Source organism: Nilaparvata lugens, chromosome 10 (genome assembly GCF_014356525.2).
Source record: "Nilaparvata lugens isolate BPH chromosome 10, ASM1435652v1, whole genome shotgun sequence".
NCBI classification, from domain to species: Eukaryota; Metazoa; Arthropoda; class Insecta; order Hemiptera; family Delphacidae; genus Nilaparvata; species Nilaparvata lugens.
In genome coordinates, this window is record NC_052513.1 from 29,504,854 (window position 1) to 29,530,914 (window position 26,061).

General features: G+C 34.3%; 2 protein-coding genes across 3 annotated transcripts in view; both read right to left on the minus strand.

Moving 5' to 3' along the window:
- LOC111064192 (gonadotropin-releasing hormone II receptor) overlaps nt 1-3,442 on the minus strand; it is a 231,142-nt gene extending 227,700 nt beyond the window's left edge. For both annotated transcript variants that reach the window (XM_039437149.1, XM_039437148.1), the window contains exon 1: nt 2,958-3,442. The gene's annotated coding sequence lies outside the window, so the exon portion shown is untranslated. The remainder of the gene's footprint in view (nt 1-2,957) is intronic.
- A 15,163-nt stretch (nt 3,443-18,605) lies between these two features.
- LOC111056497 overlaps nt 18,606-26,061 on the minus strand; it is an 89,460-nt gene continuing 82,004 nt past the window's right edge. Inside the window, exons 19-21 of the mRNA XM_039435993.1 lie at nt 23,479-24,195; nt 22,265-22,578; nt 18,606-19,228 (exon numbers count right to left, since the gene is read on the minus strand). Coding sequence (XP_039291927.1) covers nt 19,071-19,228; nt 22,265-22,578; nt 23,479-24,195 — 1,189 coding nt within the window. The 3' untranslated portion in view covers nt 18,606-19,070. The remainder of the gene's footprint in view (nt 19,229-22,264; nt 22,579-23,478; nt 24,196-26,061) is intronic.

The following is a 26,061-nucleotide window of genomic DNA, read 5'->3' on the forward strand; positions in this document are numbered from 1 at the left end:
ATGAAGGAAAGGTGAAAGGGGGGAAGAAACAGAACTAGTCAAAAGAATAGAATGATGCACACCGTGAACAATTTTGAAACCCGCAACAAGTCCAATTTATGCGGCGAAGGAAAGAATAACATGGCAAAAATTAAATCGAGGTGGAATCTGAAGCGATCCTAATACGTTAAAGAAAACATCAGCCGGTTGAAGCCAAATTTCATTACATTTCTTCCATCTCCAGCGCTAAAATGGTCTTTTGGTGGCTGCTTTTTGTAAAACGCTAGAGATACATCATCGCACTGCTTCAGGGCTTGATGTTTTTCCGATAGTACTGACTCAGCAATTTGCAGCGAACAAATTCCATTGGATAAATTTCTGCTTAGTATAGTGGTCGTCAAGGATCAAAGTATTCTGCAGGTTTTGTTTCGAGGGATTTTGTAGCTTTTGCTGTGAAGTTGGTTTGTTCAAAATTTAAGGTCTATTGTTGAGAAAAGGAAGAAGTCGGTTTGGTTCAGTTAAGGTTAGTTCACTTGAGGATCAGTTAGGCTAAATCAGGTCAGTTTTGAATGTCTTTCCCTCTCTCTCTAATTTTATCTCTTTGTTTCTTCCTCATACTCTCTCTTTTCCTTTCCTTGAAAAGTTAATTCTTCTCTCTCCCTTCCTAGTTTCTCCTAGTTCACTCTCTGTCTCTCTAACTCTGTGCTTCCTTCTATTCCCTTCTCTCTCTCAACCTTTCTCTCAGCAGTAGGTTTTGGACCAATGGTTGTAACAGTAGGGATTCCTGAGATCACGTAGTTGCAAAGTTGTGGTATTGCAATTGAGTGCTGTTTAAAGCTGGTTATAGGTTATAACGCAGGCTATAGATTCGAGTTCAACCACTAGAAAGTTTGAGATGGAAGATTAGATAACTCAGAGGTGGTCAATATCCGAGCCAACTTTGTGGAAAATTTGAAATGATTTTTTGATGAAGCTATTAGCTTAGCTGATGAACTTGACTTTTGCAAAGTTTGTAATTGTCTTATTACTATGAAGTTCGCCAACATAGTCTCTCTTCAGATCCAAAGGATAATTATCATTTCATAAAATATTCAGAATCTTCAACCTACGTTGAACCATGGAGGAACGATATCAATTAGATGATTAAGTTCATCTCTGGTTGAACTGAACTTAAAAACAAACTACAACTTGAACTAAATCCGAGGTGTAGAATCTGAAATTATTGTTGCTCTATAAGTCATGTGATAATATAGTTATCATAGCTAATATATGTGAATTTCAAGGAAATAAAATCAATCCAATAATATAGAATTCATCAATAATATCAGTTTCAAGAAGACTTTGAGTGTGGATTTGTCTTGGGATTATTGATTTTTGAAGATATCAATGTAGTATTTGATAGTATCAATATAGGATGTAGCTTATTGTAGGGCAAACTTACTAAGTAAATCAATTTCAAAATATCATCAGTTATCAATAACAAATTAAATAACTTGAATTATCCTATGGTGATTTTGAATAACCAGGTCTGGTATGTTTATTTTCAATCGGATTGCTCAAGTTAAATTCTCTTTTGTGAGCTCTGAAAGATCAGTGTTCGATGAAGTTGATTTGAATTCTTGATTTGGACTACTTCAAAAAGCAGATCGTGTTTAGTTCGTGAAATGCAATTTCGATTACTTTTCTATTTTCAAGTAAAATTGATGAGGTACTATTCTCCACAAATTTTTTGAAGATTTGTTCTGAATCGAGATGTTGACCAAATTTTCGAGAAGAGGGAGTAACTTTATCTGTACAAAAATATTATCTCTTATGAACACTTATGTGATTTTCAAATAAACTGATTCACCTAATAAGTGCGCAATAGCGATGATCGAGCTTGTAATGAACAACATTCCCTTCATTCCCTTTGAAATTTTGCTGAAACTCTAAAAGTTCCAACTCATATCAATACAACACGAAACATCCTAGAATAATAATTAATTTATTGTCATTCTGGAAGAATTCCATGTAGAGGACTCTACATAAGAAATTATTCTTGAAGCTAACTAAAATAGTGTGGATGAACTTGAATATCCTGGACTTGAACCGATTGTAGCTTTTGATTACTTTTCAAGTATGGGTTAATCATGCCTCGAAATGAATGAATACGCTTTTTCACATTAGAAAATATTTCATGACCCTGTGTCGCTTCATGGATAACATTCATGTCAGTCGCTTGAAACGAACATTGAATTGGAAAAAAAACCTGAATTAAATTTAATGTTTCATGTATTACTTTTTATTCATACTTTCAATAAGAAGATCTGATATTTTTTCACAGTAGAAGTCACGACTAAAATTCCAAGATCAATAATTATTATTCTATCGTCATCATGAGCTACTGAACCCCTGAGAGCTCAATTTGAAAGTTCTTCACTTAATATGGAACTCATACTTTGAAATAGTCGTTTGAATTTCCATGCAGGAGAGGTAGCAATAGATCTCTAATATGAGACAATATGTATATTATTTCTTGATCAATTACCATTTATATATTTAATTATCTACTGAATTCCTGAACCTCTCAAAATCTTGTCTATTTCAAATCCATTTATTTATTTATTTTCCTAATAGCCACGGTAGCAAAAAAACATTGCAATATTGAACCAAGTTACAACTTCATTCTTTTTGCACGGAGTATTATGACAAACTTTTATATAGGTATCTTATATTTTGTCTAGGCATCTAATATTTTGTCTATCATGTTTTCATTGATTAATAATTAATTATTGTGGATTAATGTAACTAATCACTTATTCTACCTCTAAAGCTTGATCAGAACAGTAAGTCGCATTGGTAAGGGCATTTAGACAACAAGGTTTAATCAAGTGACTTGAGCATTGCAAGATTGTACTCGTAGTTAACACAAAAACTTTCAAAGAACTGAATACAACTAACAACTTGTAAGACAACGTACAATTTGTAAGGCAACTTACAACTTGTATAATACACACGCCAAAGCACTGAAAATGCACTCGCGTTGAAAATTCACTCAAACAGTTCACAAGAAACTGGATATCGGAAAGCGCCTATTGTCGTAGAGTTTACGAAGCACACAACTGAATTTTACTGGCGTAATTTGAGATGATACTTGGAAGTCTGGCACAAAGGGGCGACTTCACAAGTTCTACAGGAGTTACCCGAGTTGTTTCACGACTATCACAAGTTTTTTTTAAACGTTACACAAGTTGTTACACACGAGTTTGTCAAGTTTTACGGACAGGAAGGGGATGTTACACGTCTTACAAGAGTAGTGCACGATTTTCACGGATTATTGCACGACTTCTAACGGCAGTTTCACTACTTAGTGGGCGTCTAGACGCCTCTTATGCAACGCAACTTTTGAGACGCGCTTACCTATGTACCGCGGATGCCTTTGACGCTCTTATCACTTTTATCAAGTTGTCGGCTGTTGGCGACTGACCTGCGCATGCGCGTGGCTGAGTGGGTGGCGGGGATTGGTTGTCATAGCAGCCGATTGGAAGCTGGGGGTGGAAGGTTTCATGAGAACAACTAAATACATACTCATCTGTATTTGGCTTCGGGGGAACACTCTGGCAAATATTAGAGGGTATTAATATAGGTAGTGAGATATTCTTCTGTTATGGGGGTGTTGGTTCATATGAATATTAGCCTACTATTTTTGCTTATTTTGTTCACGGATTTCCTGTTTCATATTTCTGAGAATATTTCCTAATCAAGTACTCCAATAGGGCAACTTGAATTGTTAACAAAGAAATAATTTCATAGCACCCTTTTTTCTATAAAACACACCAACCAGTTTCGGCTTTCTAGCCATTTTCAAATTTTTGGAAAGCCATTTTCAAGTTTTTCGAATATTCGGAAATGGCTATCAATCTATTCTTCTTTTCAATGATATTCAAGTGACCCTTAATATCTCCCTAAAACAAGGTGATTGGGCTTGGAGGGAAAATCGTTAGAATATCTCCACTGACAACATTAATTTATAAGCATAGATGATTTTTTTCCTGTGCAGTAGAAAATAATGTTATATATTATGCGGTTGTAGATTCTACCATAGACTAAGCAAATAGATCTGTGATTCTACTTTGAGTGAGATATTTAAAACTCTCGCAGTTACATATTCATTGGGGTAACAAAACTAATGAATTACACTATTATCGATCTGCATTACGATCTACTCCACTTTATCAAAGTGGATAATATAATTATGAGATAATATAAATGGATATATGAGTGGATAATATAATATAAGTATCCTTTATAAGTTACGGTATGATACTATTGGTTTATTTCTCTATCGACTAAGATGTAATTTCTGATGTAATTTTGTGACATCAGGAAAGACATTCTCTTGATATCCAATGAATAAAATATAATCAGATAATGGAACAGGTTCAATGGGGAATTTGTAAGTTGAATCGGGTTTCAGTCATTGGTTATGCGTTATCGTTTTTCGCTCTCCAGTAATGTAGAACAAATTATTGGAAAATAAGTTGTATTTTTGGCATTTTTCAACCATAAAATTGCATTAACCACAAAAGCCTTTGGAACTTTTCCTGGATTTAGAGAAAGATTCATGACAAAAGTTGTATTACATCCATGGAATAACATTGAAATTGGAATTCAACTCTCGAATTACAGATAATCCGACCTTGAACAATCGAAATCTCACTCATTATCAGCGACAACGCTATAATTACATCGAATCGAACCTCTGGCTAATTCTTAGGATAGCACAAAGAACATACAGATGGGACACAAAAGACTCTGATAATGAATACCAAGAAAAGTTCACGAATTTGGTGTAGAGGACGTTAGATGGAGAGAGAAACTATGTGGAAACGAGTGAAAGCGTTATTGAAAGGAGTGAAAACCAATGGTAAAAGAAGAGAAAAGGTATGTTAAAGGAACTCTATTCCTATGAAGACCTCGACTCTTTGTTCAGCTTTTCAAGGAGATTTGTCTTGTGAACGGAATAGTTCCATAGAAGGAGAGATGGTAGATTCGTTTTCAAAGTAGAATAGAATTTCAGGAAATAGGGGGGGGGGGTCTTCTTCTTTTGAAGATTATTTCCGATTGGGCCTCAAGATGCGAAATGTTTCCCCTCGATTTGCTTACTGATACTATAGGTCAGGCTGTCGAAATCGGAAGCCTTGCTGAAAGACAAAAGGAATTTGAAGATTATGAAAATGAGCGTTATTGTAAACGTGAATTGAAGTTTATTTGTGAGTTACATAGCTTATTATTATTGTAAGCTACATTGAACCATTCTAAAATTTAGTTGAGCGATCAAGACTAATAGATGAATGCTATCTATTTCATATTTTATCTAGATAAGGTCGCATATCAATTTATTCGTCGATCATGTCGAAATTTTATCCCTAGACTTGAAAATTCTTAATCATTTTTTTAATTCCCCATAAAACACAATATTATTATAAAATACAGTAAGCTCATCTTATCAAATCGAATCAAATAAGGCTAATTGCCTCGCAAAACAGAACAATTTATTAGTTACAGGAAAATATGAAATAAATTTGAATTTTTGAAATAGAACTACAAAATAATCTTTAAAATATTTGACGTCAACCTTAATTTATTTGAATACTAGCGACTAAATACAGAAACAATGATGCAATACTGTAGTGAGATTCATATGAATGGTCAGCATTTCTCAAGATCAGCACTGATACCACTGATTTTCATTTAATCAAAACTGACATTTTATGTGAGCGTCATTAGGGAATAGTACAATAAATTAACGTATTTTTCAGATGAGCACGATACAAATTCAAACTGCAACATCATACATATTATAGTCCAGTCAAATGTCAAGCTCGTTTTTCAGGAAACAGCCCCGAAATAATTTTTCTCGACGGTTCTATATGTATTTTGGGACGCTGAATTCGAATCTGAAATTCGCTGACACGCGAGAGGGTGGCTGGCTTCCCACCTCAAATTCCCATCTTCTAGTCTGCTGAATCCAATATATTTGTGTACTTATATGTATGTATCTAATATCATGAAGATGGCTTGGAGGGGAGTTAGAACTTGATACGATGTAAGTGGAAACTTGGATGTCGAATTCAGATCCAAGGTTATAGGATATAACAATGTACAATGTAACTGTTACATTCTGTTTCCAACTATGCTTTGTTTGATGATTTTGTACTTATGAACTACATCTCCTATTTTATGTATGATATTATAACTGTATTTAATGATGTACTATTTTCGGGGCCCTATTAAACCCCGCGCTGCAACAACGCGCAGCATTGAACTTGATATTCATGTCAGTAGTCGTACTGTATAACAAGCATTTCCCCTAGAAGTGATCGTAACATTGGAAATACCCGAGGTCATGAAAATCGAAAACCTCTTCAAAAGCAGAGTAACTCCGAACTGTTTTGAAATTAAGTTTTGGATAAATTCGTCTACCCTCTGACATTTTATTCACATGGAAATCTACTACAAAACTTGGCATCTATCATGGCTTTTGCTGCTGCAAAATAGAATTATTTACTCCACGAAATAATAATATTCACCTGTGAAGGATTCACTTTTCTTCAAGTGGGAAATTCCCTTTTCCCCGATAATAAGTCATGATGTTTGGAAGTAGTTTGTACACGGATTAGTATCAGAGTGGAAATTGGTTTATATTGCTTGAGTATTCAAACTCATTTCTATGATTTTAAATCTTATTACATAGATATTCATATTCAAATCCTATTATGATGACTCAGTATTGATGTCCTTGTTCGGTCATCAAGTGAGCATCTTCACAAATTATCAAGTTTTGTTGGAAGAATATTCTCGTGAGTTGTTCTTTCCGTAAGAATTGATCAAAAAGTTGATAGGCTTACTGGAAATTGGGTAGCTTCCAGACTATCATACTTGAATTCAAATGATTTGAAGTTTTTGTTTTTGTTTCAACTAGCTTGCAGTAGAATTCCTGATGAATTTGTGTGGAACAGAGTTCCTGAATTAATTTCATAGGCGAACCCCTTGCTCTGAGCTTGGCAGTAAACTATTTTGAGAATGTAAGTTAGAAATATATGAGAAAAATTGTACTCGAAGGATTTGAGAAATTTCATAAGTTACCCTTCCCTATTATACTTTTTATGTTCAATTTTTCATGATTCCTATTCAAATCATCATATTATTTGACTTTGGAAATATGAAATAATAAAATGTGTACAGCTTATTTCTGTTGTTGATTTGATTGGAACAATTGGAAGGTTCTAGAAATAACGGATTGTTATGAAGGCAAATCGAAGCTATGTTGTTGGAGAATAACTTCAATCAGTGTCTGGAAATGAAAATCAAATTAACAATACTACCTCGCCAGAAACAATAAATCACGTCCAATAACTTCTATCATCGGACCTCATTTCTTAATTGAATGGACACAATTCAAATATTTCAACAGAGTACTAGGAGAATAGTAGATCTATGTCATTGAAGCTGGCATTGCTTATGATTGAAATTAAATATTGCGGTATTAAAACCTATCTGTCTTTGATGACTCGGAGTCAATAGCACTTCAGAAACACTGTATCAAAGTAATTGCATGTTCTGTTTCTAGAGTACAAATAATACAGAATTCAAATTGATTTGATTGGATAAAATGAGAATAGAACGTATTTGAATGTTTATTCTACTGGAATAATTGCAGAGAAAACTTGAATAGAGTAATTAGAATATAATATGTATTTTTATTTTTAAATGTTAAAATGGGATTATTGATGAGGGATTGGAATTCATTCCATGATAGAATATGTATATTGTTACGGGCTCTACATTAATAAAACACTTGAGGCGCTTTATACTTATTAGATTTATTTCTTATAACACTAAAGAACACGGAGGTTAACTAGATACTACTAAAAACCGATAACTACCTAATAAATTACACAGAATTATCAGAAGCTCACGTTAACTAATATAAATAACTGTCACCACGAATAATAACTGTATAAACAACTACAATAGTCTATTATCACGTCTCTGTCACGATAAGATGTAGCGAATTCTTGACTGTCGTTTCTCAACTGCTCTGCTGACTGAGATTCCCCATTAATATAAGGCGGGCAGAACGATCTAGAAACAAAGATCTAGAGATGTAGCAAACGTCCGACCAATCGTAGTGCATGGATACCTCTAGAAGATCCGAGAACGCGCTTGCCATTGGTTGATGGTTCCCCTCACCAAAACCCGAATGCCCTGGAAGACTCCAGAAGCCCCCTCTGCTTCCCCGCGTCAAGCCTCTGACGGCCAATGCATAACATATTGTAGAATATGTTAATATTATTTTCGTGATTTATTTATTATATGATAGAATGAAACTCTTTATGGAAAAACTTATTCATGAGAGAATAATTAACAAGATCAATTCGTTCTCTGAACGAGAAGTTATTATCATATTGTCATAGTGTTATTATATTATATTATAGTGAATGGAATGAATTTGAACTTGGATTAGTGATGTTTCTATGCAAAGCTATGAGGGTCAGCAAAATTCTGGAAGTATGTCATAGAAATATCGAAATATAATTATTTACAATTGTTATAGATGGTTTTTCTTGCAATATTATCTCCTTTTAAGAGAACTGTGTATTTTCCCATTGAACCAATCCAATTTAAACCGAAAAGAAAATTACCGTATTCATATTCCAATGTTTGATGTCTGTAATGCTGTTCACATTGTTGATTCTCGAATCCTGAATATCTGTTGTCAGTGCCTACATTCCAATCTGTATGACAGATCCACACAGTGATCGAATCAAAACATTGGGAATGTTCCGACAAGATAAGCTAGGAACTGTACACAGCATAAGGATGGAATTAATCTTGGTATTGCTACAGGTTGTCTGAGGTTCAACGTTATCAAGTTGTCCTAATACAAGAGAAAATGTCAACTGAATCATTAATCTAAGCCGAGTGTACTGAAATTGAAGTGGGGATTTCTATTCTTTAATCTCAACTCATAAATCTTATTATTTTCAAATAATTACGAATTATTAATAGGGAATGAATAAAATTTTTAAAGAGTTTAAGAGCATGATTCATTCTACAAACTTCTTATCAAGAGAATCATTGAAGTTACAATATCTATTTATAACGCAGTGAATTATATTAGTAGAAACAGATAAATTATTTTTTGTCTCATCTGTGATATCAGGCTAATTTAGAATTCAAAATTTAGAATTTTTAAATAATTATTAAGTTACTGTTCTAGATTTTTTAATTTCAGAATCCAATAGTATCTATCTGATTCAAAATTTGCTCGTTTATCTGAGTATTGAAGAGTATAAATTGTATTTTGAAAAGTGAAAGTGACATAACCAACATTTTGATTTGGACAGTATAATATAAATTGGAAATGGGACAGTTTTTGGCATGAGCCTGTTGTGCCTTTCCTCATATTAAGTATTTGTACACAATGTGAATAAATAAATAAATAAATAAATAAATAATTGAAAACTGGGAATGAATGACATTATACTGCTCAGTATTATTTTATTAATCGTTGAATATTTCAGGAAATCCTCAATGATAATAATAACCCTCATCACGTAGGCTATCTTCATCACTCTCATCATTTAAGCTCCAGCCTGGAGCTCATAGGAGGATCATCCTGATCGGAACAAAAAATAATTAATTGTTCTTTTAATTTCAATAAAAAATTTTCAATTTCAATTAATCCATTCAACTTTATACTCACAGAGTGAAAAATTAATGAAATCGCATAATATCAACTCGATTCCTACAGAGCCCTTAGAAACCCGTACTCCATGCTAATATCCACTAACCAGTCAATAAATCTGTTGAACTCTTTCCACTGTCGGTCTTTGTTTAGAGTGGGTTTCGAACTCCCTCCCTCTATACGGTATTTTGCCCGGCGCCAATCAATTACTATGAATTGATAAAATTAAACTAATAAAATTGAATTGATTACTTTACTGTAACTTCATTCACTGTGTGGATACTTATATTTCACTCACTGAACTAATAATAGTATTGAAGAAAAAGATAAAGATAGATAGATCAGGGTCGTGTGTAAGGGAATGTATAAAGTGAAAGGCAAAACAAAGGTTAATTATGAATTTATTATTGAACTTTAAATTTATATGAATTTATAAAAAATTGATCAAAAATATAGTAATGATTAGATATAAATACAAGATGATTAAGTTTTTGAAAGTACAACAGTTCAAGTTTTAATTTCATACAACAAATTTTAACAAACAGTTCCTATTTTAACAGGTTACTTGAAAAATAAGATATAAAATCAAAGTATTGAACAACTCTAGTTAAAAATATGATTATAGTCAAAAATAAGAGAATTGATAAATTTTAATGAATGAATATGATTAGGGGAGCCTTGCTTTAAAAAACTATTATTTGTGCTTAGAAGAAAATTTCAACTGTAAGTTTCAAGAAGTTAATTAAAACTGTATCCACAGATTTGTATTTAGAAGAGCTAAATAATTAAATTTGCTGTTTACTTTGATGCTATGTAATTTGATATAGTTATTTGGGCTTTTTAGGGTGGGGTGGTGTGGATTTGAAATGAGAAAAGTTGCAAATTCTAAATACAATCTTTACCTGGCTCAGTCAATTCCCTATAGGATAATTGAAGTCTGAAACCAAAAACTCACTCCTACACTGAATACTGTCCAAAATCCAAGAGACTCACAGCAACTAACAGCAACTCAACTGCCACTAACTGCCACTCAAATGCCACTCACTTGCAAGGCATGGTCTGCCTGTTTATATACTAGAACCACGATTTTCCACCCCTCATCACCCTTCGCCCTCTAGCTCCGCCTACACTCAAACTCATCAGCTAATATTCTGCTTACAAATTGAATTCAAATATCAATTTGAATTCACTATAATGTTTATTATGTTAAATCATTTTAAACTATGGCTCCCCTTCATTATTAAAACAAATGATATCATATATTTTATCAATATTTAAACTCTGAAGTTTGGATACTGACAATTGAATGCATTGATTTGATTAATACAGTAGGCTAATCAATCTTATAAATCTAATATAGCAAATACTTCAATAATAAATACATGAAATGAACAAAATACAATGTCATACAGTAATCATTACAATCGAGTTGAATAAATCAAATTAATAAGATACCAATCAATTACTACTTAATTAATTAAGCAGGTTTCTTATACTCATTGTCAACCTGTTTCAATCAAATATACCTAATTTATTCTATTTACAAATTTGTCCTTAGCCTATGAATTCGGATTCAACTAACTTAATTAGCTTATAATAATTATTGAATTATAATTTATTGTACAACATTATTTGTTGAATACTTTATACATATAGCCTAATCTACTTCACGCCCTAATTTATAAATACATTTACTCATATATCATATTTATCGTTTTATGTGATCACCATTCAAATAACTGATCATCAAATAATTGCTTCAATAATATCCATGTGCTGACCACGTGGTAAAATTGTAGCATATGCTGACCACGTGGTTACATTGAAAATTACATATCTATATTTACTACTCTCCTAACTATATATCTATATCGCTATTCACAATCTTCATTCACCTGCCATCAACTTATGCTATAGATATATACAAGGGTTGACACAAAGCACAGTGGGCCATGTGGTTTCTATTGTAAACGTGTCTGTGACTGACGTTAGGAATGCTGTTAGCAAATTTCTAGGAAAGAATGATTTTGTCTCAAACTATTTTCAAAAGAATAATGCCCCAGCGTCTGTCTAGGTAAGCTATTCAAATGCATTCTCAATAGTTTCGAGAAACGGTTCTTTTTATTATTCTAGCTCTTCGAGCATTCATATTCTTAAATACAATATGTTCAGAGCACGTGTTGCAACAAATAACATATATCTACAATTTTTAAATTTTAGGAGAGCACATGGTCGCCATTTGTGGCTCACTGTCCTACTGTGTATTGAAACAACATAACATGACAGCATTGTTATGTTCCACCCAGTACCGTTACAGTACAGTACCGATACTGTATTTACACTAAAATGTTATCAACCGTGAATTTCAGTAACAATACTAACAATTGATATGCTATTCAGCACAATTCTACTAATTGATCAATTCGTCTGTCGCAGAATATAAATGTGTCACTAAATCACTAAACCGATCGAGACTCCGAGGGCACTCTGCATGCCATTCATGCTTCCAGGAGCTGCCAACTTTGGCAAAAACCGTAGAATGTTGATGAAATGGTCTGTGTAGTGACATACATTGATGTAGGCTATGAGGGGGGAGGTAAGTTGAGTTAAATATGCAAGGTTTTCAGTTTTCCCGGTAGTGACACTTCGCAGAAGGGAAAAGAGCAGTGGGCAGGTAAATGGGAAATTTTACTCGGAAAATTCCGTGCATTTCACTGAGTAGCAGCGCACAAGTGATGATGGAATTCCAATTTGTGAGCTGAGCGCTCGTCTCTTACACACACACTTACTCTCTCTCACTCTCTCTCTCTCTCTCTCTCTTCCTCTAGCACTCTCTCCCACTCACTTAGCTTACATCAGAGAGACCTTGTTTTCTAAACAGAAATTGTTGCACTTTTCTTCCTTCATCATCATCATCAACAATATCATTCTAAGCAGCTGCATGGACAATCATTAGCAGTGGCAGAAGCAAGTACATCAACATCATTGTCATCATCAGCAGTTCATTAAAATAGTCATCATCATTAGCAGTAGGAGTGGAATCATCACCATCATCATCATCATCAAGAATAGCAGCAGAATGGACATTCATCAACATCATTGTTGTCATTAGCAGTAGAAAAATGGACCTAAGTATCAAAATTTTAAATCCAGATTTTGAATCTGCAAGAACCTCATCAGCAACAGAAACATGGGGCATCATTATCATTAATATGTAAATTGCTTGGACATCAATATCTTCATGAGAGTCGTCCACCATTATCACCTTCTACAGTAGCACACGCATCAACAATCATCATCAACATCATCAACATCAACATCATCATAATCATCATTTTTACCATCGGAGACTTGAAAATCACTGTCATAATCATGCTATCATCATCACCACCAGTTTCATGTTTCAAAGGTCTGCACTCGATAGCTAATGTGAAGGCTACTTGTCAAACGTCATATCGACATCAACATAGTAGCGTTGATGAGTGCTAGAGTGCTGGCAAACATTATTTTGCAGCAAACCTGTGCTCCTGTTAAAGTCCAGCCAGCATTCTTTATCAATAACATCAGTGATTCACATGCAACCTATACAGACACTCTACAGAGAATCTCAATGTATTGAAGTAAAATTGTGTAACACTTCTGTTGGAACACTGAAGTGGAGAAATTCTCATGTTGGCTTTGAGAGACAAGTGCTGAATCACTTGAAAACGTGAAATTCCGGAAAAATTGTATTTCTGATTCTTCTGAAGCATTGTGAATGTTTCTGATATTAGGGTGGACTGGACAGTTTAAATATTCGAGCGATTATCCAGTGTGGGTGGACTTGGTTTTCAATGAATATTGGTAGCCCGACATTTCCGGTTGTGATCTTTTCAAGCCATCAAATATAGTGTTATAGTTACAGTAACTATTTAACTATGCTACAGTAACTGGTTATATAGTTACTGTGGTTATAGTGATGTATATAGAGCGTCAAAAACATTGGATGAGCAAACTGTTGGAGGAGCTTGAACTTCATGAATGGAAATTCTAGTCCCAATAGAGAAATTTTTTTAATGAAATTCAGTGATTTTGAAAATTATGTGAAAGCATGAAACTTAAAAACTTGTGAAAGCTTGAAAATGTATTCAGAATATTATTGTGAATAAATAGTACGGTCCATGTTTTTTCTCAATACAGAAAACTATCATTTTAATGTAAAGGGCTGACCTTTTCATAATGAACATTCTTTCAAAAAGCCAGTAGATTGAAACAGCATATTGACTTGCTCTCGTATTATTTTCTGGATGAATATACTTCCATTCCAAGAAATTTCCATAGCAGATGGCAGTTATATGGATATTATTATTTTCCACCAGGAAAGATAAACAGAACAAAATTTCCTTCAACTTCATTCCCAAAGGAAGGACATCATAAATGTATGAATGTGGAACTCTTTTCCTGTTCATTCTTGACTTTTTCTCCTCTCCAATTTTTCAGCATTATTTTTTCAATATTATTTTCATGAATAGCATGAAATATATATTTTTGAAGAAAAAGGTCAAACATCCTCTTCCAAGTCATCATCTACTACTCTGAAGACTCGTGCAACTCCACCAGAGTTAATGAATAGGCTTCATTACGGAATTCACTTTGAAAATTGGGTAGGTTTCATAACATGCTCTACTATCCGGTAAACGATATTATTGCAATATCTCCTCATTACTCTCATCCTATCAGGATGAAAAACTATATTAAATGTTTCTTCAAAGAACACTAACACGTCTATAATTATTCATTGAACAAAGTAGAAATTTTAATATAGTAAGCCTGTCTGTTTCAGATGGAAATCATAGTCTGTTGTACCTTTCCGTATTGTGATTATTTTTCCAATGTTAGGAGTTTCAGATGTTTGATGTACTATTGTGGGATTTACAAACTGTCAGCATGAGATGAATGGGAAACATTGTTGCTAATATTATAAGGTATGCTGATAGTCTCAAGTGAATCTCACTAAAGGCTCAAACAAACCCATCCCATTTGAACGCCTACCCAATGTGTAAGAGAACCACTAATTATTCAACAATGTATCTCTTACAGCTCAATCAGATAAATCCTCTGCGGGTTTCATCTCTTTGAGCCGAACCCCCCTTTGGAACTCATCCTCGCTTTCAGAAAAATAATAATAATCGAACATTTAGTAAATTCGCTAATTATCCGAATCAATCAATTCCACCAGTATACTCTTTGCAACTTCAATCAACCCACCTCAAAGCTACATCTCACTGATCAAGCCATCAATATTCCATCCTGCAATCAATCAAACCTCTCCACAATAAACAGCTGAACCCTCAGGCTACCTATTAACAACTTGCTTACAAGGGATATTAATTTCAATGACTTTCTTTGAAATTCAACCTGTGTTCGGAGCTACAAAGCGATGCTATTTACTGTAGGTTTTTAGTAATTCAATCGTTCGTAACGTTGAGTTTTTTCGCGGGACTGCGAGCTGTGGTATTAGCCAATGAAAAGATAATAATATTGATTTATCGGTGGAATATGGTTTCCATTGTATCCTAAATTTCTAATATCTTGTGAGTTTGTTATTTGCCTGCAGACAAAAAGGGTTTCCCCTTGAACTATTCTACCTACCTTTGAATCCATAATGTTAAAACCAAATGCTCACGACTCAGGAAAATCGTATTAATACGAGCCAAAAAATCAAAGATCAACTTACTTATATAAAACAATGTTGCTTATTGAAAAACCACCGTTTTAATTTATTGAAAAAAGGATGAAAACAATAAGGTATAGAAATTGATTGATTCGAATATTTCAATTCCAATCAAGGATAAGTTTATCAGTTGATTCTTCCTGAAAAACCAGAACATCAAATACGATTTTTAACGCGAGAAAACAGGGATTAATCTTTGGAATCTCATTATACTTTTCAGGGAAATGGAAGGTAACAAATCCGATGAGAGCCGAGGAATTCTTTTCAACTCACGGTGGATTTGCAAGAGAAAACAAGAGATGCTTTCAGTATTTCTTTCAATTGAATCTGATTTATTATTCTTTTTGGATACGACTTAGTTCGATTAGATCATTGATTGTTATTAGAAATAACGGAATTGTGGAGGACAAATTATTTGAATTACTAAAAATACATCTTAATTGGAGTAATCATTGAAGATGACTTGAAGTTTTTGTTTTTTCTACATCTTAAAAGTAGGTATAGGCCTACGATAAAACGTCGTATTATATTTTACATTAATAGGATGAATTGGGGTTGAAGCAGCAAGGAAAATGAATTGATAGAGTTATTAGAATCAGGAATAAAACTAATTTAATGAGACTTGTAGGTATCTGGAAATTAACTAATCAGCAATACACCAGGAACGATTTCATGAATGTTGTGTCATCAAAACACATTATGATCCCCCGGGCCACATAGTGTGCTCAAAATTATTTTTCGCAGAATTCATTTTCCAAACATTGATTGCTATTTTAATAATCAAATTGAGTCCCCCAATTAATATAATACTATCCCATACAATGGAATAGTCCGTTATATGAAAAGATTTTGTTCGTATTGACTAAGCTACAGTTGTTTATCACTGCTCTTTTTCATATCATATACAGTTCAACAATTATTTTCTTAGTCTATATCATGTAAATTCATCTATAATTTTGCTGTATTGTAAGCTATTGTATATAAGTGTATAAGACAGTATATATTGTAATCTACATAAATAAAGTACTCAATCAATCAATCAACTCAATGATCCAACTCAAAGATCTAATGTGATCAGATAGTTAAGTATGCTAAAATCTCTGGAGAATTCATACCATTAATGGTTTATTTGGGAGCTCATGAGAAGTTGAGAACCACTTTCCAAAGCCAGGAGTAGGTGTTGCCAAATCTCCAAATGTCAAAGCAAAATCTATCATAACCTTGCCAACGGTTAATCATTCCCGGGGGCCTGGATAGTAGTTAATAACTGTTTATGTTAGTAACTGTAATAATGGTAGTTTTCACACTCACCGATTTCCCGCCTACACGACACGAAAGAATATTCTCCTGTCAAAAATATGAGAACGGCCATTCTCACAATAATATTTGATTCCACTTCATTGAATGTACCCACTTGATAGAGTATTTTATTCAATAAGCCTACCAAAATCGTTCTCTTTACAATCGTTGAAAACATAATAGCATCATCAATATAAATTGGATTGATTTACAAAGGTTCTAGGCTCTTTTTCCGAATGACTCCATCTTCTACCTTTATAATACGGTATTGCTTGTGGTAAGGCTACCTAGAAAATGAATAGATAGAACATACAGTATGGCTATTTAATCTATTTAATATGAATCAACAAAAATTATTTGGACGAAAGTAATATAAAACAATCAATTTATTACTATCACAAACCGTTACAAAACTAATAATGCTAAAATATTACAATGTTCTTCCTGGAAAAAAACCTTCTTGGTATCTACATAATATCAAATCTTTAATTTATAATAATTTTACATGACTGCAAGAAAGTTTATAAGCTGAGAAATGGAGAGAAACCTGAAAATATGATTGGGTATCAGTACTGTAAAATATTTATCCAATAATTATATTTATTTATTTGATGGTGTACTACACAAACATTCTCATTTGATTTCCAATCCAATGATTTATTCAAATTGGAATATGTTTTGATACAGTAGATTACAGAAAAAGTTATAGTAAAATGCTGAAGTCAAATTTAATACAAAGTATAAATCCATCCATTGATTGGATAGATTTGATTTTCAGTTCTATAATACTAAGTAGTCGGAGCTGGAGTAAGTGATGTACAAGTACAATATTATGTGAACATACAAATTAATGTGGACTATTAAAATACTGTGATTGGTTCCTGCAAATTGTAGCATTTATTGTAGCAGCCAATAGATTGGATGCTCTTTTGCTCCTAACGTTTCCCTGTTATCCCTTTTCAGGAAATGTAATGAAAATTGGCTTCTAGCTGATATTTGAACTATTGGAGTGTGTCTGATTCCAAACAGCGATGCTTTTTCAATTTAAATTTCCCATCAAATGAATTGAAAACTGACGTATGTTGTTGAAAAACATTTTTACCATTGAAGTTAATCAGAGAATTGCATCATAAATAATTCGATTCATGGTTGATCAAAACTAATCTAAATAGATCGTAGAGGAATATCAGCTTGTAGAGAATTAGGTACAGTATCTAAAATGGGTAATGTATTCTCCATTCAGCATTAGAAAATTTTTTGTCAAGGATTTTAGAAAACAGATGCTTTCTAAACAGAATTCTGATAAAATTTACTCAAATTTCGATTCTAATACCTTGTATTACTTCTCAGAAACCATAATAGTTGTTGGTGCTATGCACATACCATATCTACAGATTATATAACTATATATTATACTCTCTAAATACAATAGCAGGATTTCTGTAACAGAAATAAACACTTTTGAAGACAGTATAAGAACATGAATTCCATTCAGAGACTCAGAAAATATGACTGATTAACAATATTGGAAGCTAGACTTGATAGTTTGATGATGATATTAACTCAGTTCCATTTCACAATCATATTATTATTTGAAATGGATTAATGAAAAATCACATGAATTACATGATAGTGATGGTATTTTCATGGAAGCTTGAGTTGTTTTCCTACAACAAAGATCACGAGTGCTACCTTCATCAGAATTATTATGTATCATACGTCTACGTTGAGTCTTATAATTCCAACGTATTCATTAACAATTCATACAAGGTTTGATCTTACGGTACGTATTTATGACCAACATACGACCTTACATACCTCACTATTATGCTATATTGTATGTTTACAATATATATCAAATGTATTGCTATTTTTACTAGCCTATCATATATATTAACCAACCGATGGATATTTAATTATTCAGAGTATCCACTTATAATTCCAACGTATTTATGACCAACGTATTCATTAACAGTTCATTCAAGGTTTGAACTCACGGTTCTTTAATTGATAACAAAATTACTTACTCAACTAATAAAATAATAACTAGGTTCTACTACGTCATTGAACAACGATCAATTATTTAATTAATCATAATTTCAGTGGCTATTGAGAAAGGCTATGAAAAACTATTATCCAATGAAGTTGATAGTTGAGAGTCCCTCTGATAACTTGATTATAAACAACTAATTTTATCTACAATCAATGTGAAGTTATAATGTAATGTGAAGCTATAAGTGACCCAATTTACTAACAAATCTTATAGTTCAAAGGCCTGGAACGGTTGTGGTTGTGAGTTGTAAGGGTGAATAAACTATTTTCCAACAAAGTTACCAGTTGTGGCCCCTAGAAGTTGTTCTGTGATAGGGATTGTGACAACTTGTCACAGTTGGAGCAACCGCATGTGGAGGGTGCCGCTGAGGAAGAGAGAAGGTAGGATGGGGTCGTCAGATTTGAATTGGATCTGGCTTGCAGCTCTCCAGCTGAAATGAAGTCTCGGACACCTGAAATCAACGAGAAATAGAACCATTCATTTAAAAAAGTAACTCAGAATAAATCAATAATTTTTTTCAAGGAATGAGTTTCCCTAGAATTGGTTCTCTAAAAATGGGAGATCAAATACGTCATTAACAATATCTTGTAGAATGTATACTTAGATTTTCATAAATTTATCTGCAATTTGGAAATGGATCTTCTTTCAAATAAGAATAAGCAAAACGTTCAACGTTTTCCTATTTGATTGAAATATTAGCCAGTAAAGCCTCACACATCGATTTTTGGACGTTCGATTTTTGCCGTCCTTATGAAATCTACCAGATTGAACGGAGCTTGATAACATAATCTGTTTGACATCATCTGTCTAATCTAATAGGATTCATGAGGATGGCGAAAAATCGTACGAACAATAATCGATGTTTGTGTGTGTGCAGGGCTTAACTCATATTACGTGTATATTGAAAATTCTACAACAGTTTTTGTAAAAACATTTCATCTTACTACAAACTCCTACTACGGGAGCATCCAAAAATAAATATGAATGATACACTTTTTCCTATTTGTGGAATATTTTTAGTGTAAAAGTAGTACAACCTAAATACTAGCATCTCTCAAACCGGAATTTCATCACAAACTAGCTACCCTGAATATAAATAAGGACCGAGTTGGAAATTTCAACATTCACCCCTTCAAATGCAACAGTTCTTCTGAAGAGAGCTCTATTTTAGTCTGTCAGCATCAGTCATACACAACATCAATGCACCCCATTTGACCAGTAATGACAGTGGAGAGTGAATCAGACACAGTGCACCGCGCAGTAATGTAATGCAATAATGAAACACATCAAATTACACTCGAAAGCAGTGAGATTTCGCTCTCTGAAGAGATTCTCTCAAATCTCGTTTCTTCTCAAATCCGAACACAATTGCTCATAGCAATGCTGCGTTGCAGAAAATGTTGAAGTGTGAATTAAATTTGCCCTGTCATACGGACGAGTCAGGAAAGCTATGTGCTTTTTGCAAAGTCTGTGTTGCGATCTACAGTCAGTAAGGGATTTGGGAGAGTAATTCTAGGAGTGTTTTCTAGGCTATTGTAATTTTGAATTTCTGAAGACATTTGAGCTAGTGTGAGATCACATAGACTAGTAATTCCAGGTGGTGATAAATCTAGTTTGATCAGTGTTTCTATGTGAATTTCAAAGACTAATGTAACGTGATAACCTCTCATATATCCTCTCTACTAGTGCTGGAAAATTGAGTATTCATTATTAATGTATCTTCTAGAGTAGTCTCATTCTGATGTTTGTTATGTTACAGATTTGTTACGTCTGGTGGAGTATTTCATGATTGTTAACGTAAATTAGGTAATTAAGACACTGCAGTACCTCTTTCCAACTATTCTTGGTGAAATTTAAGCTTTGTGTCCCTAAACTGTTGATGATTTTGTAATGATGATTCATCTATCTAAGTTTGTTGAACAAATATTTACGGTATTTATTTAGTTTACAGTTTTTATCATTTCTATGACAAATGATCTCTTGATCTCTGGTCAAATTTATCGATCCACCTACGGAAATCATTTATCATGTCAACGGATAATAGTCGTCGTATTAATGTGATTGTTAATCCGATTTAACTTGTCACATGAGAAAGCTTGAAACCGAGATCTGAATAGTTGCAATAATATTACTTAATGCATGTCAAACTAAGAGATCATGCACTATCCTATCGGGCCAAGTACAAGTTTCTCTATTAACATCTACTCATAAACGCCATTATTAATCATCACAAGTAGCTTTATACTATGAGAGTTCTATAAACTTCACGAACCTGAAATATATCAAACCAAGAGAACTGTGGAAACAAATAGCTATGCAACATGGTATCATTCTGGAAACTCTATAAACTGAACTTCATGAACCTGACGAATTTCAAACAGTGAGCATTAGTGAATGCAACAAAGTGTGGATAACTCCACCCTTCAGTATTCGTTATATTATGCCTCCCATCCAGCCAATGCAACCAATGCTGCCAGTAGAAACTCAATCTCACTATAGGTTCATCCACTCCCTTAAATCTGCTAACCTCAAACTGTCAACATTCAATGCTTCCACTCAAACAATGCTGACAATTTGAAGTGAATCTTGCCCCGACTTTCTAATCTACTAGAAGTAGAAGCATTTCTGGATTACCTAATTAAAACTATTGCAGGGTCGGTTGCAAAGTTGGCCCCATCCAACATAAACTATCGCGTTCAAATGCCAGGCGGACCACACAGGTGTGCAACTCCATTATGCTGGCTGCACTCTATTGTCACATTCACTTTCACATTGGTTGGATGGAAAGCGTTGATGTTATTCCAGGGAGTGCTGGCAGTTTCAAGTGAATTCACTCTCACCATGTGCATGGTTCTGGTGTTGGTTCCATTTTGGATAATGGAGTGGGGTGGTATACAACGTGGGCACGCCTAGCGTTTATTATAAGTCTGAGTTGGAGTTTAGTGTAGGAGTGTTGATTTTCGTTGCAGAACTCTGCGTCATGGAACAGCGGTCTACAATCCTTAATTGAGGTTAATGATTGCAAATATTGTCATCCATCTACATTCAAGAATGAAATAGTTAGTGTCCACCTGTTTATTGCTCGGCAATGAGATGAGAGAGTTCGTCAAATTATTATTTCCTTTGTCAGCATTTGAACGCACAACCTTTATTAATAGACTGAAAATGCAACACTCCACCTAGACCAGTCTGCTATTGCTTTGCTTATGTTGTAAATTATATATTTTGTCAGTTTCTGAGAGGGAGTCAAAGAAGACTTTTTTGCGGGAAATCACAAAAACATGGGTGGCAGAAGATGGGCGGGGCGTCTAAGTGGGGGATATCATCCTGGATATGCTAGTGATGTTAGTAGACTGAAATCTATAAAAATAGACAATTTAGCCATCATTTTGAGTAGATCTTAATCTTAACATAAATATCATCCATTCATCGTACTGAAATTATCGTTTGATGAAATAATTGGAATTATTATTTGCAGGAAAACTACCTGAATGTCCATATCCCACTTGACTGTGGCCTCCATCCCCACAACAGCTGCGCTTTACTTGTGATGACGTAGCACAGCACTGGCTTCGGGTCCGACTGCCACAGCTGTAACAACTGCATCCCATTGGCTGCTGCGTCCTGATGACGTCATTGCATCTGTTCGCGCATGCGCCGTGGCAGCCGGAAGAGGTGAGAGAGCAGGGTGGTGCTGACTCGGCGAAATAGTTGTGGCGGTGGCTGGTTGCGAAGCACGGGCAGCTTTGTTTGGGTGGACATGCGCTGGTGAGGTCCCGTCTTCCTGAACAGACTGGGTTGCTGTGTAAGAAAAATAAGTATAAGTTTCGAAAAAAAGGTAAGAGAGAAAGATAGGTTAGAGGGAAAGGTTCCATTCCACAAAATTCATCAAATCAATGCAATTATTCATTCTATTAACGTCAAACTCTCCAAACAACCCAACAATATTATGATGATGATTATAATGGAAACAATAAATCACAGATAGAATATCCAATCAAAGCTTCACTCAAGTTTTTGATTTTGAGATAACTCAAGATTTTCAAATTTTCAATACTACTTGAGAGGTATATTGAATCTCTTTCCAATTAACCAAATTTGAAATTTCTGGCTCTCATAATATTTCTGCATTTTAAATACTATACAAATTGATAACAACACTATAAATGACAATTTTGTACTATTAGGAGCAACAGTTTTAGGAGCAACCTGTTATCATTTACTATTAGATGATGAGAGAGATTGCTTTGGTTTGAGATATTAAACAATCAAATATGAATAGATAATACAAGAATCTCTGTCCCTTCAAATTTAATGTTATATCAACACTATTCACGAATTTATACTCCATTCATGTGAAGTATTTTTTGTCAACACTCCTATTATCTGAATAGTAAATTTATGTCAGCACCCCTTTAATAAACTGAGAGTTACAATCAAAAGATGAATGAATAAAGCAAACACTTCTACCCCTTTAAATTGAGTGTTATGTGGGAGTATGTTGAAAGGCATTTGAATGAATTTCTACTGCATTAAAAAAACATGGGAATGGTAATATTGTATTGTCAATATGAGAAATCATGTAGTACAGATCATCAATAACTAGATAAAGTTTCTATGTGGAGGGAAAATAATCTAATTTGCGGGAGAAACTCTTTAATTGGCTTGAAGCTAATTCTAATGACTTATTTTCAAACGTACCTGTTTCTTGATGTGGGATCACTGGAGCCACAAGCATAGTGCATATGTGAAGATGTCTTCAACAAACCCTGACGCATTGTACTCGTGTGATATCCACATGCTCCTCCAATCACCTGCAATCTACAACCGCCAAACCTCTCAATTGGCGACTTCCTATCACACCTCTCCAACATTTTCAAAGCAGATGTCTCCAACTTGTAATCGGGTTCTTCCAATTTTATTTGAGAACAGAAACTTGAACCAGGTTCCAGAAGGTTATCGGAGACCTCAAAGCTATTATTATTTGAGTTCATAATGGGTGGGGAGAATTGCTCTTGAGATATCACCAGGTTTTCTGGATCGTAGGTTTCCACATAGAGTTTTGACATGTTTGTTGCGTTGAAATTTGCTAGTGGTATTCCATGCTGGTTGGCAGTGCTTGAGAGATCGATTAGCTCCCGTTTTAAACTTGAAGTATTCGAAGATATCATACTTGGATGATACCCCTCATCACCCTTACTGGTTTTTCCTTCCTTACACGAGAAGTACCTAGATCTACTATCATCCCAGATAAGGAGTTCATCCTCATCGTCAATATCTTCTTTATAATTCAAAGATTCAGATTTGTTTTCCGTATATTTGTTTTTAGTTTCTTGTTGATTTCTCAAATATCTCTGGCATTTCTCGATAGTCTCCACGTTCTTTAGTTGGTGATTGGAGGGCGTATTCATGATTCTCCTGTAAATGAGAGAAACATACTTCAATTACCAGTATTTAACTGAAAGTAGTTGTTTGAATTGTTGGAAAAGCGTGACGATTATTGGAGAAAGTATGAAATATACAGAGTATTGAAAAATCCCTGGAAAGTGTTGTCATTGAAGGGCCCCATATACTAGGGAACTTGGATCGGCGAACTTGGCTCCTGCGAACCAAGTGACCCAGTGTATGTGGAAAATTGGCGAACCGCGAACCAAATTCGTGACGAATTTGGTCTTCAATCTGGATGAAAAGCTTTGTTCGGCTCGTCCGCTTGGGGTGATATTGCACATGTAAATTTCAGATCCTCCAAGCTCCTTCCAGTAGCTAGGTAGCGAAGTGTAGCTACGAGGCGGTCTTCAGGTGATATAGCTGTTCTAAGAGTAGTGTGTGTATCTCTCTTACTTATTAGAGGCGTTACAAGATCTAACATTTAGTTAAATTCACTCTCACTCATTCTCAAATAATTGCCAAAGTCTCCTATGTTATTCTCTTCAAGATGGTGTAAAAGTTTCAAATGTGACCACTCCTCTCGCTCGCTCTCTCTCCCGCAACCACCCTTTCCACCACTCACTTCTTCTAACACTCCACACTCATCCAAAACTAACACAGCAGCTGCAAACTTTGAAACACTAAAACACTCATCTCTGGACCCCGAAAGACACTGAAGTAACGAACGGTTGTTCGCTCTCCCCACTACATACTGTGGGACAAATCCTACACACTGATCCAAGAACCCTAGTGTATGGGGCCCTTGTCATTAAGATTTGCGTGACTTCTCGATCACTCTGTATTAGCATGAATAGATGGATAATAGAGATAAGAGAAAATAAATAATTTTTGAGAATAGAACCACGTAAGAAGGAAACCATGTTCGTGTTCTTTTCTCTGTGATAGAACTCAGTTGATTGTGAGAAAGGTTATTTCTATAATAGACGGGGAAGATATTTTTGAAACTGGAAGGTATCAGACAAGGAATATTTTTATCTCTTTCCTGTATAGGGCTACTTGTAATATTTTCTATAAGGAATATTTTCTATGAAAATGAGTGAGATCTCCAACTTGAATCCATCTCTAATTCTAACTGAATTTTCAAGTTTCAAAAAGTCGGAGCAGGCACGTTTCATAAGAAAAAATATCAAAATGAATAATATTATCCCGAACCCTGAAGTTGATAGCGAATCATTTCAGAGTAAGAACATCTCTGAGATCATTATGAGAGAAATTCTTCTCTAAACATCAGGTTTGATCTGTCGAAGCACCAATATCTTATTACACACTCCTCTTCATTTCAAGGCTCACAAATACTTCTCAAAATGGATCTTATAACGGAAGAATAGAAAATATAAGGCGGGTGTCTTTTAATGATTTGTCGCTTATTGAATTTTGTCGTAATTATTTGAAGAGAGATGCAATCTCTTGCTTCTCAATATTTTCTCAATAGAGACTCGGAAATGATCTACCTTCTCTGAGAAAAATGTCCTGTTTAGTTGAGAAAAATATGGATATCAATATCTAGATGAATTTATGCTCAATGGATCTCTCTCTAACGTTTCGTTGTATTCTCATCAGTCTACCGTAATTATAATGATGATCGTCGGTTTTTCTCGAGTAATTGAGAATTTGTTTATAATTTCTTGAACATCAGGAATTTCTCATTCCCTGTACCTATTTGAATTCAATTTATTCTAATACATTCTCAAAATAAATCAAAAATTGCTCATCGAGGAACTCATTCTTTCGAACTCAATGCAATATGTCAGCGAGGGTAATATTAAGGGGTTGTTATTTAGAGATAAATGAACTTGGAGTACAGTCTTGGGTTAATTCTTGCAATTGGAGAGTAGT